Below are 15,000 nucleotides of genomic sequence, written 5' to 3'. Positions count from 1 at the left end.
GTAGACTGCAATTGAAATTACATAGAGCACTTTTTTGTATTTCTGTTTTAGCAATTTCAAGTTTACTTACGGAACTTTGCCCAGATACTTTCTGATCCTAGCTAATTAGCTTAAACACGATAGTTAGTTACGTAACGCTTCAGTCGCTATTTCCTTTACTTTTTCTTTACAAATGAGGACTTGGTTTCACTTTCGAGATAGTGTTCTTGCTACCTCGCTAGCGGCTACAAGCTGTCAAGTTTGTCATTGTTTATGTTGGATTTATCATCTACCGGTATATATTTTAAAGCAAGCACTAGACTTAACCATTATGCACGTGCGTTGAGCATGTCAAAATTTTAAGTGTCAGTATGCGCGCGCTGTAAAAACGAAATCCAGTTAGTTAACCATATCTGCGGATGAACTTTCGTCGGTGCCGGCATGTAGAAATTAGTTCGTTTCGTTTGTTAATGTTGTCAATTCCGGTTTGGTGATAATGAATGCTTCTTCGTCGTGCATAGGTTGCATCGCTTTGTCCGATTGGGGTGGGCTTTCGCCTTGGCCAGGATCTTCCATTTAATGGTGAAGCATTGTTCTTTGCCTTTAATGTGCCAGATGTGTTTGCTAAGTTCTGTGTCGTTCTTGCACGTTTTGTTGTTGAAAGACACCTGATGGTTTCTGAACCTAGCTTTGAATTCCGTGGCTGTAAGACCTACATAGGTTTCGGTTTTGCTGGCAAACGTCACCTGGGCTTGGTAAACGATTCCTTTAGAGAGACAATTTCCTTCCAAGGGGCATTGTTCCTTCCTCCTATAGTTGCATGCTCTTTCGGCTTGGTCTTGAGTCGGTTGTGCCGAGTTCTTAAGGACATTTTGGTTGTGTCCCTTTATAATTTGTTGTACGTTCGGCATGAACTGTAGCTCAGTTTGAGAGTGTTTATGTTGAAGATTTTCCTCAATTTGTGGCCAGCAGGGAAGCATTTATCGATAAGGCATAGAAACTCTCTTCCTATCTTTCTCTTGATATTCTTGTTGTATACTGCGGATTGAACCAGATAATTTTCCGTGATCGATTACGTCTTTGGGATGGTGCCCTTTGCGGTGGTTTAAATTCCAGTTTGTATGTATACCCACTCTTGTACTACGCATCCTGATACGGGGTTGTAGCTTCGTTAAACACGGCTTCGTCGGATAAAATCTCTGAGAGCCGTTTGCCAACTGATTCCGGTATATTTATGATAATGTTGAGAGGATGATTTGATTTGCGATGCACATAGAGTGGGGTGTTTGATAGTTTGGAGTATGGCTTGAATTTTTCCGTGTTCAGGTCCATGGTAACTTCCAGGAAGTTGACGATTTTCTTGTTTGCTTCGATGGTGATTTTGCTAAATTAGAACAGACACCAATAAACCGATGCCTACAACCTCCCGAACCCTACAAACAACTCTTCGACAACACCAACAGACAAACAACACACTGATTTACTCTATCACAGTACTGCCCAACGTATTCTACAATACACGTACAGACCTTAGACCTATAGACGGATCGAAACACATCAATCACTGTTTAGTCTTCCCAGCCAATTACATCTAGGTTCAACTGACAGTCGACCAATAATGTGACCAATGACATCTACGACCGGAGTTCTTATAGTATCTACTGACGTTACACAAATCACTTGACTCTGAAGATAACTTCCGCTTAGGTTGCCGAAACGTCAGTCAATGTCATCTCAAACAGTTCTTCTCAGAACTACACTAGTCCTCACCCGGACGATCGCACTTCACTTAATTATGATACCAATTATAGTTAGAAGATAATTGGTACAATTGTTAGTTAGTTGATCTTTAGTGGTTAAGTGGATCAACACGGTTCTTTAAAAGAGCGGGCTCCGGGTTCAAGTCCTGTCCAGGAATGCCACTTTACCTTTTTTGTTTTCTTCTGCTACCACAAGTCCTGGGACAGCCAATCCAGAGAAAATTAGGAATTGTCTATATACGTCATTTCAGAGGTAGAGGACATGTTGCGGTGTTCAACAAAATCGAACGGATGTTGAAACCAACCACGCACCGGTGGCTCACTTGGTTGAACACCGGGCTGCCATGCGGGGAGGTCGTGAGTTCCACTCCGGCCGGACCAAGATTCAGGGTCTGTAAATAACTGAGGAGAAAGTGCTGCCTTTGTAATTGCATCTGCAAATGGTTAGACTTTCAAGTCTTCTCGGATAAGGACGATAAGCCGGAGGTCCCGTCTCACAAATAACTTCCATGTTTAATAGTTCCCTGTGGGACGTTAAAGAACCCACACACTATAGTAGGGATGAAGTTGCCGGTGTTGTGGCTGTCCTCTGTGTGTATATGGGTGGGTGGGTGGGTATAGCAGGTCCACATCAGCTGAATAGCTGCCAAAACTTTAACCTGCTTAAACAAATAAATAGCAAACAATAACAAACAAAGCAATGTTAAAGCCGTTTTGCCCGGGCTAAAGTCAAACCCGGTTCGTTTTTGGCTACTCGACCTATTAAAGAAAGGCATTCCCAAACGCCAAGCGTTCAAAATCGCACATCCTTGCCTGAAAACCTTTTTAACAATTGAGAATTGCATTCCGGATCCCGAATGGTGGATGGACCGTATGTCTTCACCGGGCCACACAGGAGTAGTCGATAACCTTCGCCAAGATTCGTCTTGGTGAAATTTCCTTGTCAGGACAGTTCTCCGTGAGTGTTCAGAAATGTATCATCTGTCTGATTGAGCCACTAGAATTTCACTGTGTTGTCGACTTGCCTTTCGCTAGCTGACTCGACATACAAATTTTGCATTAACACAGCTAGCCAATAGGGAGACACTTCCTACCTTCGATTGTGCCTTACAGCAATAGATTTGTCTTTCAAGTACCGCCGAACCTCCACTAACGGACACTTCCCGAATGCTGACACCAAATCGCGGTCCCGTCAATTTCGCCTGTAGAACACTACATATTTAACCTCCCGTAAGCGGACACGGACACCTATTTGGGGTCCACAGGGTCTAAAATATCCTCCCCTAAGCGGACAGTAAACAATATCAAGACATTTTCTAACGAATTAAATGGGACGGTTCGATTTTAATGGTTTAATCGCACACTGTCCTATACAAAACATAGTCATTTCGATTACAGTTAGCTTTTTTTTTTTCATTACAGTACATCATGGTTTTCCTTTTTTTGACTTTTTTTCAAGCGAGTCGCACGGAAATTTGTTTCCTTGAAATTTAAACTTGCAAGGCAATTCCATACCATATCCTGCTCCTCTGCTTATCCCGCTTTCCCGTACTGCGCTCTTCAGGAAATTCGTCACCCAATCTCAAACATATCCTAATGAACAAATAGCATCTTATACAAAACCAGCACTCTCTCTACTTGTGGGAGCAAACTGAGCTCTGAGGTTTTTTGAATTACCTATTTTGACCAATGAGAGTCGTGCTTGGCTTGTCTACACCTTGACAATTACAAGTTGTCTTAATTAAGCATGTATTACATGCCCTCTATTCCAACCTTTTTTTTCAACCTCCCATTTAGGTGATCTGGTGACGTAATTCGGAGGACTGGGGAGAAAAATTTTAACGCCGTATCCCACAACCGCGCGCTGCCTTATTTTCGAATTTAACATGGCAGAGGCGAGGTTAGATCTTGTCGGGTCTACTTGAATGTTCATTCAGTAGCAGAAAATGTGGTAGACACGTAATGATCTGTTGAGTTTTGGTGATAGCAATCACTGCAGGGAGTTTGGAAACAACACCTAAGGCCGCGCGCGGTTGTGGGATACGGTGTTAAAATTTTTCATCCCAGTCCTCCAAATTACGTCACCAGATCACCTGGATAAGCGGACACCTTCAGTAAGCGGACACCTGGGTTTTTGATAGTTAAGCACCCGTCGTGACAATTTAGGACAGCCGAATGCGCGAAGCTACCTAGGGGGATCTGTCGGCATGTCCGCTCAGGAAAATTTCAAAATAGAACACTCAGAAACGCTTTTTCAAGTGTTTCTGGAACCTCAGTTCCCAGGCAAGGCTGCAGTTCACTTAAATTAAGCAAGCAAAAAAATATATGTCATAAGCTTAATCATTTAATCAGAATTGCTAAAGAAAGGTATTATCGTGCAGGGAAAAATAGAACTGCATGGCCAAATCTAATACCAAACGCACTTGGCGATTAATAAATGAAGTTTAATTAATAATTAAACAACAGACATGGTGCAAAAAAATATGTCTTGCAACTTTAAAATGATCAACCGCGTCAAAAATCTATATGATCCAAGCCAAAACCAACTCACAACATTTTTTTATCAGTTTTTTTACAAACACCAGCCCTAATTTAGCTAATAATATTCCACCGTCTTCAAAATCTCATCGTTCCTTTTGTTAGGGAATTTTACAAATTCAATATATTTTGACACAGCATCTGAACAAGAAATCATTGAGATTTGTCTCAGTGTTAGCTCTGTAACTGCTGCAGGACATGACCATGCCTCTATTGTCTTAGTTAAGGACTGTGCTCATTTCATCTGCCGCCCCTCAACTCATATTTGGGAGCTTTAGCAACGACAACGGGAACAGCAACGAGAACGTCATCACAAAACATAAATTCTCACTATTGTAATCACTTTACGACTATTCCAAGTTTTTTAATGTGAGAAAGGTATGGCAGTCCCTCAGGAATGAAAACGCTATGAGCGGCGCTTTATTTAGGGGAGAAAATGAAAAATTATCTTCAAATGCTGACGTCCTTCATAAAACCTCAAATTTGATCATTTCACGTTGTTGTTTTGCTGACGACGGCGAAGAAATAGACAAAAATGAAAAGCGCACGTGTAGAGCGTGCAAAGCTATTGTCTTTGGCCACTAAATATGCAAATTTGTGACGTTCTCGTTGACGTCGCCGTTGTCGTTGCTAAAGTTTCCTATTATTAATCAATCTCTCTATGGATTGCTCCTGATCAACTGAAAATGGCTCATGTTCTACCCATAATTAAAATCTGGTGATAAGTCATATTTTTTTAAGTATAGATCTGTTTCTGTTGTTGTTGTTGTTGTTGTTGTTTTTTTTTTTTTGTTTACATATGGTGGACATTTGTTTACATATGGTTACATATGGTGGACATTTGTTTACATATGGTTTACATTTTTTGTTTACATATTGTTTACATCGGAGGCAGTGTGGCCCAGCGGTTAGGGCGCTTGCCTTGAGATCCGGAGATCCCGGGTTCAAGACCCGCTCTGACCACTCGTTGAATTTGTTCCTGGTAGTCCCTAGTTCAACTTCCCTGCTGCACTTGTAAATAGCCAACTGGTTTGCCTCCGGCCAGTTGGGATTCTTAACAGTTGTTGTTGTTGTTGTGTTCTGTTCTTTCGTTGATTGTTTCATTGGTCCTGAAAAGCCCCTATGGGGAGCGGTCAATTAAGTATGTATTGTATTGTATTGTATTGTGAACTATCAACTGAGAAACTTCCTCACGACGTTAACCTCTTGCTGTTTCCGCAGCCTGTCAGCCTTCAAGCCCCATGATTCGTGACAAAAAAAAAAACTGACAATCACTTTTTTACAGGTTTTCACAATGAATGCACTGTATCTGCGACATAACTCTGATGATTTAAGGGAGCCACAAGGAGAGTCTCGCACACCCTTCTTTCAACGTTTTGCTTGTGGATTGGGCCACGCCATCAATGACATCACTCGACAACTTTTCTTCTCTTTCCGTCTTGTCTTCCTTATGAAAGTGCTTGGTCTCTCTCCAAAAAATTCCGGCTGGTTGATTCTTGAAAAACAGCTGGTTCACGCTGTCGCGTCACCCGTTTGTGCGATCTTGGTGGACAGAATTCGAGTTCCATTTCTGTCCCGAAAGCTTGGAAAAAGAAAGTCTTGGCATTTGTGCGCGACGATTTTGGAAGCAGTATTCGTCCCGCTATTTTCACTCCTTTCTACTTTTGTCAAAATTCGGACAGTGGACAAGGGCGGATGATGATATACTTTGGAATATTGAATGTCATTTTGGGTGTCGCCGGCAGCTTATTGGATATTTCTCATTTGTCTCTTATACCGTTCATTGCAAAAAATCAAATGGAAGCCGGGGAATTGAGCGCATGGAGGTTTGTACATAATCCTTGTCCTTTATATACGAGTTCATTTGCAATGTGACTGATTGTTAAGGCATCCTATTAGTATATAGGAACATGCATTCATGTTGTCGGTCAAATCCATCTTAAGACCTCCGCACACTCGAGTTATCAGCCGTGCAAAGTTTCAATCGTGACTGTTGGCGTAAGCAAGTTCCCTAGTGTGCGATGGCGTTTGGAGCGCTGATGTTCAAGCGTGCCATCGACGCAGAATATTCAACATGCTGAATATTTTTTGGCACGAGTAAACATTTCTTCTAAGTTTGCACGCGTGCAAGCCATCGCTATACCATCTTTCACCAAAAAGCATGTGTAGTATTGGAGATACGACGAATGAGTATGTCCTTACAACGTAAGGTGTCCCGAATAAAAAAATCGAGAATTACTTGAAAAATACTTCCAAAAAATGACGGAGAAACCTGTGCGTGTGCTTATTGTGCATGTGCTTATTTGGTCTTCTAGACAGCATTGCTTCAGCAACTAAATCACTACTTGCCGCCGTATTAATTCGTCGTATCTCCAATACTACGCATGCGTCTTGGTGTAAGATGGTAAAGTGATAGCTTTTCACGCGCGCACACTTAGAGGAAATGTTCACTCATGCCACAATTTATTCAACATGTTGACATTTCGGCGGGGATGGCATGGGTGAACATCAGCGCTCAAAATGCCACCGCACACTAGGGGAACTTGCTTCCGCCAACGGTCACTAGTGAAACTTTGCTAACTGATAGCTGTAGCGTGAAGCGGGCTTCGGGTGGAATCCATTTTTACCTAGGTTGAATATGCGTTCTATCTGGTTTAAAACAGCTATCACCCTCCAAACAAGGACTGAAAACACCTATACGTTGACTCAAGCTCTGTCTTACGCATCTCAACACATCCTTTTAATGTTTGGTATCATCTTATCGGTTTATGTGTTTATACACTTATTTCTTCAGTCTCAACATTACAACATAGTAAGGGAACAAAGAATTGTTTTATGCACTTACTTGAACTCGGACCCTCCAGATCCTGTGTCCTCACCATTACACTACAACGACGAACATTACTGTTGTATAATAAGTCAATTATATCCATGTAAAATAATCAAAACTAATCCTGACCTGACCCTAATTTTTCTCTAGGCTTAATTTAGGTTCCAAAAAAGTTTCTTCAATTTATCCGAGTGCATATTCTACCTAGGTAAAATGAGGATGATTAATTTAACCTAGGTAAGAACGGATTCAACATGAGAAAGGATTTTACCGGCAACATAACTACATACTTAATTAACCTTCCCCCATTGGGGCTTTTTATGGCCAATAAAACACAATAACCGAGACGGCAGAACAGAAAATGGCAATGACAACAGCTCTTAAGGACGGTGCCTACTATTTTTATTGCGCATACGTTCTGCGCATCTCAAGATACTCGGATTTCCTATCGGTGATGCTTGCTAATACAGGGATATTTTTCCGCGGTTTAAAAATATCCCGAGAAAGTAGATCTCACTAAGTACTCTTGGTATCCAAAAAGAAAATTGGGTGGTAACCATGCACTTTTGAGAGATAATTTAGCTTTAATTTTGAGAAAGAGCGCCATACATTACTTTGTATTATATTATTCATGAATTATCTTTGAAAAATACGTGGTTACCTACAATATTCTTTTTGGATTTCAATAACACTTGTTAAGATCTACATTTCATGCATAGTCATAAACCGGGGTAAAAATATCTTTAATTAGCAGGCACCGTCCTTAAGAATTTAATCAGAGATCAGAATGAGCCTTGAACCCGGGATCTCCGGATGCCGAGGCAGGCGCTCTAACTGCTTCCGCATTGGGCCCCCAAGTGGACCAAACCCATGGACTAATCTATCAACCCCTGGGAGGTCGGAATCCGCTTCCTGCACTTGATAATCTCAGCCAAATCACAAATTTTAATTTAAAGTGGTAATCAAACGTGCAATTTCTCATTTTAGGACTGCTTTCACCTACTTGAGTGGTATTTCGACCTGTGTTGTGGCTTGGATAATATTTGGTCTGGACTCCAAAAGTCAAATTTCTAAAAACAGTTCCAAGGATTTCATGGTAAAGTACTTGGTGTTGAATTTTTATCATACTTTACTGAAGCGATGGACATTTTATTAACGTTTTGATGGTCGTGTGAATGGCGCAGCAGTAGATTGCGGTCAGAATTCCTACTATTTCTACTTTGTGGCTTTCTTTGCGCTCCTCGGTGTTACATTTTGTAACAGTTCAAGAACTTCTTTTTTATTTCATTCCGGTGCGAAGCGATCTTAGCCAACCGCCATGGTTTCCTCAACGAAATGTTTTTAGCTCCGTTTTAGTTTTAAGCCAACGTGTACGCTTACCATATTTGTAAATTATGGTAAAGTAGCTCATATACCATGATGGCTAAGCCAATAAAAAGTCTTTAATATTAATTGCATTATCCAATGATCGAATTTTTAATAATATCCCTTATTCTTCAGGTAATGACTGCAATATTGGTAGCATTAGGCGTTTTTCTTGCAATGATATTTCATGTTGGGACTAAAGAGCCTCTTGGCACGACCCTACAGGCGGGAAATTCCGTGGTAAGTTTGAGTCTATTCTGTACCCTACTCTAGCTGTTTTCGCTTGAAACTCTACTGTTACATTTCACTGAATCCGTTTTCTCGCCCGGTTAGTAAAGCCGAACGCCTATCATGCGCACGGATTACTGGAAGAAAACAATGAGCTCTCTAAGGCAAAACGACCACGATCCATGGCATAGTGAGAACTTTAGTCTCAGTCAATGGAGGCCCACTTTTAAAATCTTCAAGATTATGCTACTCGCTTTAATATGCTATGGCATGTGAGATTGTTGGTTCTCAACAATCTCCAAAAATTATTAATTGAGCAAGGATTTCAGTTTTGCCTTCTACATTTCTTCATAAAACCGATGTTTTATTAAGTACTGAGTCCTTAATTATTAAAGTGCGTACTCTATGACTGAAACAATGAACACTTAAACATGGTCATTACCAAGACTGAACCTTTGTTTATAACGTGGTTGTGTTTTGAGAAAGCAGTTGTTCGTGGATCTCGGTAAAGATAGTGGTAAACGAGTGCTTGCGGACACTCATTGACATTTGGTTTAATTCCTATTATGAATCACATTTTCCTTCCTTCTTAGAGTCTTACATCTTTCACTCCCTCGACTGCTCATGGAGAATTGATGACTCGTCTTTCACCAGGTTGGGTATCTAATTGTATAAACGAGTACATTTACTTGATTTCAAGAAAGTCACAAACAGGTCATTTGGAAAGAGCTTGTTGGACAAAGTTAAATCGTGAAGTTAAAAAAAAAATGTTTAAAAAAGTTAATTAAAAACCTGAAACCATCATCCAATGTTACTTTGTTTGTCTAGGTAAGGTATACGACCCACTCAGTGTAAATTTGTTGCTTTGACAGAGCAGATCTGGTTCAAGTCTCTTCCACTATTCCTCTCGTTTAAAAAACAGTTTCGAGATAAGCTTTACCAGCTTTATTGCATGGGCTCCTTGTCGGTCTACCTAATTTGATTCAATATCCCATTCAAGGTCGCTTGCACCAGTTTCAACAATTCTGAGGCAATTTTTTTTGTTAGGACAATTAACTCTACAACATTGGTTCACGTAACGGCAAGGTTATCCCACCATATGAAACACCAATCCTTGCTTTTATGGCTCAAATCTTTAAAATGATGATTTAAGATAGGAGCGTTTAAAGACAAAAAATATAGCGTATTTCTAGATAACTCTGTTGTTGCCATGGCAATCAATTACGTCACATAAATAAGTGCATCTTGTTAAGCATTCATAGGTGTTTGGAAGGGCACCATGACACTCTCTATACGTGTAACAGTGGTTGCCACGTGAAGCGTGATATATGTTTTTGTCCGTGTGCTCTCCTTCACAATGGCCGCTACGATTCATTAAATGTTGTGTTCACGAGTGATCCTTATCGTGTTCTTCACTCTCCATGCGAATCAATCAACATATCACACGTTAATTGCACAAGGCATGTTAAGATAACGTGGATTATGAGGGTCAATCCTCAGTAATTCATGAGTGAATCGTTCTAGTAAGATAGTCACTCGGAATTGTTGAAACTAGTGTGAGCCACCGTAATATTTAATGACGAGTCCATCAAAGGCATCAAGAGCGGCCGAAACATACAGAGACCAGTCCAGTAGCACTTAGACCTTGAATTCCACTCACTGATGAGCCTTCCTTGCTGAATTACAGGATTAAATACTGCGACCACCAGTGAGCGAGATTGTCCATCGCGCAGAACTTATGGTGTTAGATGGACAGCCATCAGTAACCAGAAGGAAGAGCCAGCGTCAGCAAAGAAGGCCGTTGTTCCGAAAGAAAATCTTTCATCAAGCAATGTTAACTGCGCTAGTGTTGACAACAGAGGTTTTTCTGGTAGTATAATTGCACTGAATTCAGGTGCTCATTCGGATGAGAAAAACGTCGACAAAGTTCCAGCACCCATCAATCTCCCAGCGGTTTCATTGGAAACCAAAGGCTTTCCTTTACCCGAGAATAACGCAAAAATTAGTCCTTTTATTGTTTCACGGGACGCTGAATCCGCTCTTCCACCACGAATAAACGTCAATAGGATTATACAAGAGTGGCTTATTGATCCGCGCTTATACATGGTAAGTATGGGTTTATTTGGGTGACAGCCAATGAAACTTCAGAATTGACGTCATACGTATTCCTCTGTCGTGAAATCCAAATAAAGTTCACATGTTACATCAATTAGTTAATTACAGAATAACCATTCTGAAATTGAGATTAAGCCTACTACATTATGTTGATAAATATGATAATTTATGCACAGTGCCGGCAAGGCATATGTGGTATGTACCCAAGATGCAGCGTGGCGCACGTTTTGTGCATGTGGTCTCCTTCATAATGGCCGCTGTGATTCATTAAATGTTGTGTTAACGAGTTATCCTTGTCGTGTTTTTCACTATCCACGCGAGCCAAGCAACAAACCACATATTAATTTCACAAGTCATCTCAAGAGAACAAGAAGTAATTATAAGAGAGCGAATCCTCCATAATTGACCCTATTCCGATGAAAATTATTTGAAATCATCTTTAATTGATACGTTCTGTGTCATAATGCGTGGCTATTGGTCGCTTGCTATGAAAGTGGATCGCGCAGTCATGGGATCAACAGATCAACCTTTGCAGCCAGGGCGCAATCTAAAAATAAATTTCAAATAATTATCATAGGGCATTGGGTTTTACAATCGTATCATATATTCTTTTGGTCAGCTACAATCGCAGGGGATTATATCACCGCAGAGATCTTGTTAAAATTATTTCTATCACTTAAAGTAGGGTTGGCGAGGCTTAAAATCGCACGAAATATAAAAGCGCTCAACAACAGTTCATGGCACCTATAACAATAATAAACATGAAAAAAATGTCCATTCTGATCAACCTCGATCCCAGGGTCTCTCTTCTCAGCCTCCTTTGTCGAATTCCATGTGTAGTACATAAAATACCTGGCCGTGAAACGTTTTGTCGTTGCTCGTTTGACCACAAATCAAATGCGTGCTGATTCCCTCAACCGCAATGATAACAAGGCCTACATTTTCTCCCCTCCCCTAACACATATTTGGTCTACTTCCCAAATTTTGGGAGGCACGTGACCAGCCTGAACCAGGGTCTTCCTCCTCAACTACAAAGGAGTCAGAGAAGAGAGACCCTGGGAACGAGGTTGCATTCTGGTTGACTGACAGAAATGCAATTTTAAGGTAACACAGTGCACAAAATAATTGCAATTGGTAATTGCAATTGTTGTGGTCACTCTGCAGTGAAACGAAAACAAAATAATTTCTAACTTAGTACAAGTAAGAAAACATCAATAAGATAGGATGGGGGCATTCTCGTTTATTGATCAGACCAGGAGCCCATCGTCAGACATAAATAGCGCCAGGGTAGTTATTAGAACACAATAAATGTAAGAAACAAAACCACGGAAAGTTTCTAAAACAACTCTACATACCAGCAGAAAACTGTCTAACAATAAAAACGTGAAAAATTATATTTTGATGCAAGAAAAAAAAAAACCCAAGCATTCTGATTTGTCAACTATCAAAGAAAGACACAGATAGCCAATCAAATGCGACCCATGGATGACGCAAATGCGAACGATGCTTCTGGTTAATTTACGATAAGCTATCTCGATTTTTTTCATGTATATTATTAATATGAAATCACATGATTTTTATCGTGCAACTACGAAACTGGCCTCGTGCAATTTTGTTCATCTTTGAGAAAATTTACTCGTGCCTATTTATTCTAAATTGCACTTGAAATCATGTGATTACCAATACTGAAACAAATTAAACCGATGGCTTATACAACAAAAGCTAACAGCACTTCTTTTTACAGCCCAAGACAATACTGAAGCTCAATGCCTCTCCCCTTTTATGATTATGCTTCAGGTTGCCGTCGTGTATTCCTGTACAAGGGCCTTACAAAATCACGCCTATTCGTATCTGCCGTTTTTCCTCATTTACACACTTGACCTTACTAAGGTATGTACAGATGTCAAATGACTGTATCAATCTGCCATTTTATAATCAAAAATAATGTTTAAAAAAATTGTCAATTTTTGGCCAAGAAGAAGAAACGGTCATTTACGTCAGATACCATACTAAACCACTCGTAGATTCCATACGCCACTTCATCCGGGACCCGAGTGGCGTATTTTCCGTATGTCACCTTTGTGAGTGTCGTATCGTTCAATGACGTCACGATTCCCGCCTTTTGCTTTTGTTCAATTGGTTTCTCGCGTTGCTTTTGTTTTTAGAATAAAAGCATGGCGAGCAGGTTTGTGTCCATCAGCGACGAAGTTAAAGACTTAACAGAAAAACTTGAAAACGAGAACACGAAGAAGAAAACCTTTTACGACATAAAAGTTTTTAAAGAATTTGTAAAACTTGACTACTTTGAAACACAATAAAATCGGAAATATTCATATAATAAAAAGAACATTCCACGTTGGTTTGAAGATATGAATTTTATGTTCTCGTGGCAAGAACAATATCTCACTCGTTCGTGTCGGAACTTTATTATTGAACGTCAAGAGAAAATGAGGGGACAGAGAGGGAGGCTCCCGGTTCAGCCCTTGGGATATGTCATGTCCACAAAGGTTATTTTTAGACGAGCGGAAGTCTGTCTTCCGAGACGTCCGCATTCAGGCCAACCTCGGTCTGATGTTTGAAAGAAAAGCAAAGATTTCATGTAATGGCGGACGATGTGGACTTAACGTTTGTCGATGACTGCATGCGGACGTCTCGGAAGACAGACCCGCTCGTCTAAAAATAACTTTCGTGGACATGACATATCCCGGCCAACTCCCCGAGCCTCCCTCTCTGTCCTCTCATTTTCTCTTTTTAAAATGTATCTTTTCACGTTGTCAAAGCCGTTATAGTGCGTGAAGGCACTGAAGCAGCACACGGACCATCGAAACAGTTTAGCCTTTTCTTCTCGGGCCGAAGTCAACTTTGTTGTCGCAATAGCTTTTGAGAACCGGCTTTTTGATTTTTCCAATCAGTAACTCCCTCGAACATAATGTCCAATCAGCGAACAAGTACAAATTCTGTCTCAATTTGATGACATGGAAATGAGGTTCTGGGGTCGTGCGACCAGAGAGTTTCTTTTTGTCCGCGACTGTTGATTTGGAATCGCTGAGCGTTCTCTGCGATCTTGAAAAAAAAAATTCCTCTGGCACCCAAGGGAGAGCATATCATAATGTCTTTTGAAACAATAGAAATCAAAATGGCTGCCGTGTCTGCAAAAAGGCCCATTAACAAATAGAACGTGGTTCAGCGCTGTCTGTACTCTTATCGACAACGATATTCGTCATCACAATAAACAAAATGTTGTGGGCTCATGATGCGCAGCTTTCATACTGTACGATACTCATTGAATTCATATTAAAATCGAGTCAAAGTGCTCACTCAGATATTCGTTGGTTTCCAGTCGAAAATTGTTGCACTGTATCGTAAATATTACCGTTCAATACCTCGGGTACATTTTTTATCGAACATGGTTATGTTGGTGTTATGTTTATTGTTTGTAATATCCATACTGGCAGTACTAAACTATCAATAATTTTTATAAAAGTGACGACACATTTGAAATTAAATTTGCAAGACATGTTTCGGTCGTGCAACGACCATCTTCAGTTGAAAGTAGAATTAATTTGAAGTTACATTCAAATGTAACTTCAAATTAATTCTACTTTCAACTGAAGATGGTCAACTTCAAATAAATTCTACTTTCAACTGAAGATGGTCGTTGCACGACCGAAACATGTCTTGCAAATTTAATTTCAAATGTGTCGTCACTTTTATAAAAATTGTTGTTAGTCTGCTTCTTTCCAGATCTTTTTAAACTATCAATAAAAGAATATAAACAAATAAAAATGGATTATGCACTAGTCAATTGGAACGACGACCCTCGAAAAGTAGCGAAGAATGTAACATTTGTACAGTGTTACATTTTAAACCTTCTTCAGTCCCTCCTGTTCAATCCCCGGTGTTACGCAACGCTCAAAAGCGTGATAGCTGCCACAGAGTTTTCAAGACGTATATTTAGCAAAAAAAGGCCAATTACTGCAATTGCGAGCACTGTAAGACCACAAAGGCAGACCCAAAACAATTGAAGTTGGAACGTTTTTCCCAACTAGGACTCAGGCCCACTCTGTCAAGGTTAGTGCCACAAGCCCAGCGAAAAGTCGCGGCCAATTTGAACAAAATTGTCAATGCCCCGGAGAAGTAAAATTTTACAAAGCTTAATTCTACCGCCATGTCCTCGTTACTTCC

General features: G+C 40.3%; 1 protein-coding gene across 2 annotated transcripts in view; it reads left to right on the top strand.

The window, feature by feature from the left end:
* The window catches only part of LOC138042135 (major facilitator superfamily domain-containing protein 12-like), a 27,970-nt gene that overhangs the window by 5,036 nt on the left and 7,934 nt on the right, over positions 1 to 15,000 (top strand). For both annotated transcript variants that reach the window (XM_068887925.1, XM_068887924.1), the window contains 6 exons: positions 5,563 to 6,103; positions 8,095 to 8,203; positions 8,608 to 8,712; positions 9,294 to 9,354; positions 10,388 to 10,806; positions 12,613 to 12,705. In XM_068887925.1, coding sequence (XP_068744026.1) covers positions 5,973 to 6,103; positions 8,095 to 8,203; positions 8,608 to 8,712; positions 9,294 to 9,354; positions 10,388 to 10,806; positions 12,613 to 12,705 — 918 coding nt within the window. In that variant the 5' untranslated portion in view covers positions 5,563 to 5,972. The remainder of the gene's footprint in view (positions 1 to 5,562; positions 6,104 to 8,094; positions 8,204 to 8,607; positions 8,713 to 9,293; positions 9,355 to 10,387; positions 10,807 to 12,612; positions 12,706 to 15,000) is intronic.

This window comes from Montipora capricornis, chromosome 3 (assembly GCF_036669925.1).
Source record: "Montipora capricornis isolate CH-2021 chromosome 3, ASM3666992v2, whole genome shotgun sequence".
Taxonomy (NCBI): domain Eukaryota; kingdom Metazoa; phylum Cnidaria; class Anthozoa; order Scleractinia; family Acroporidae; genus Montipora; species Montipora capricornis.
The sequence above is the reverse complement of the archived record's forward strand: the minus strand, read 5'-3'. Positions and strand labels throughout refer to the sequence as shown.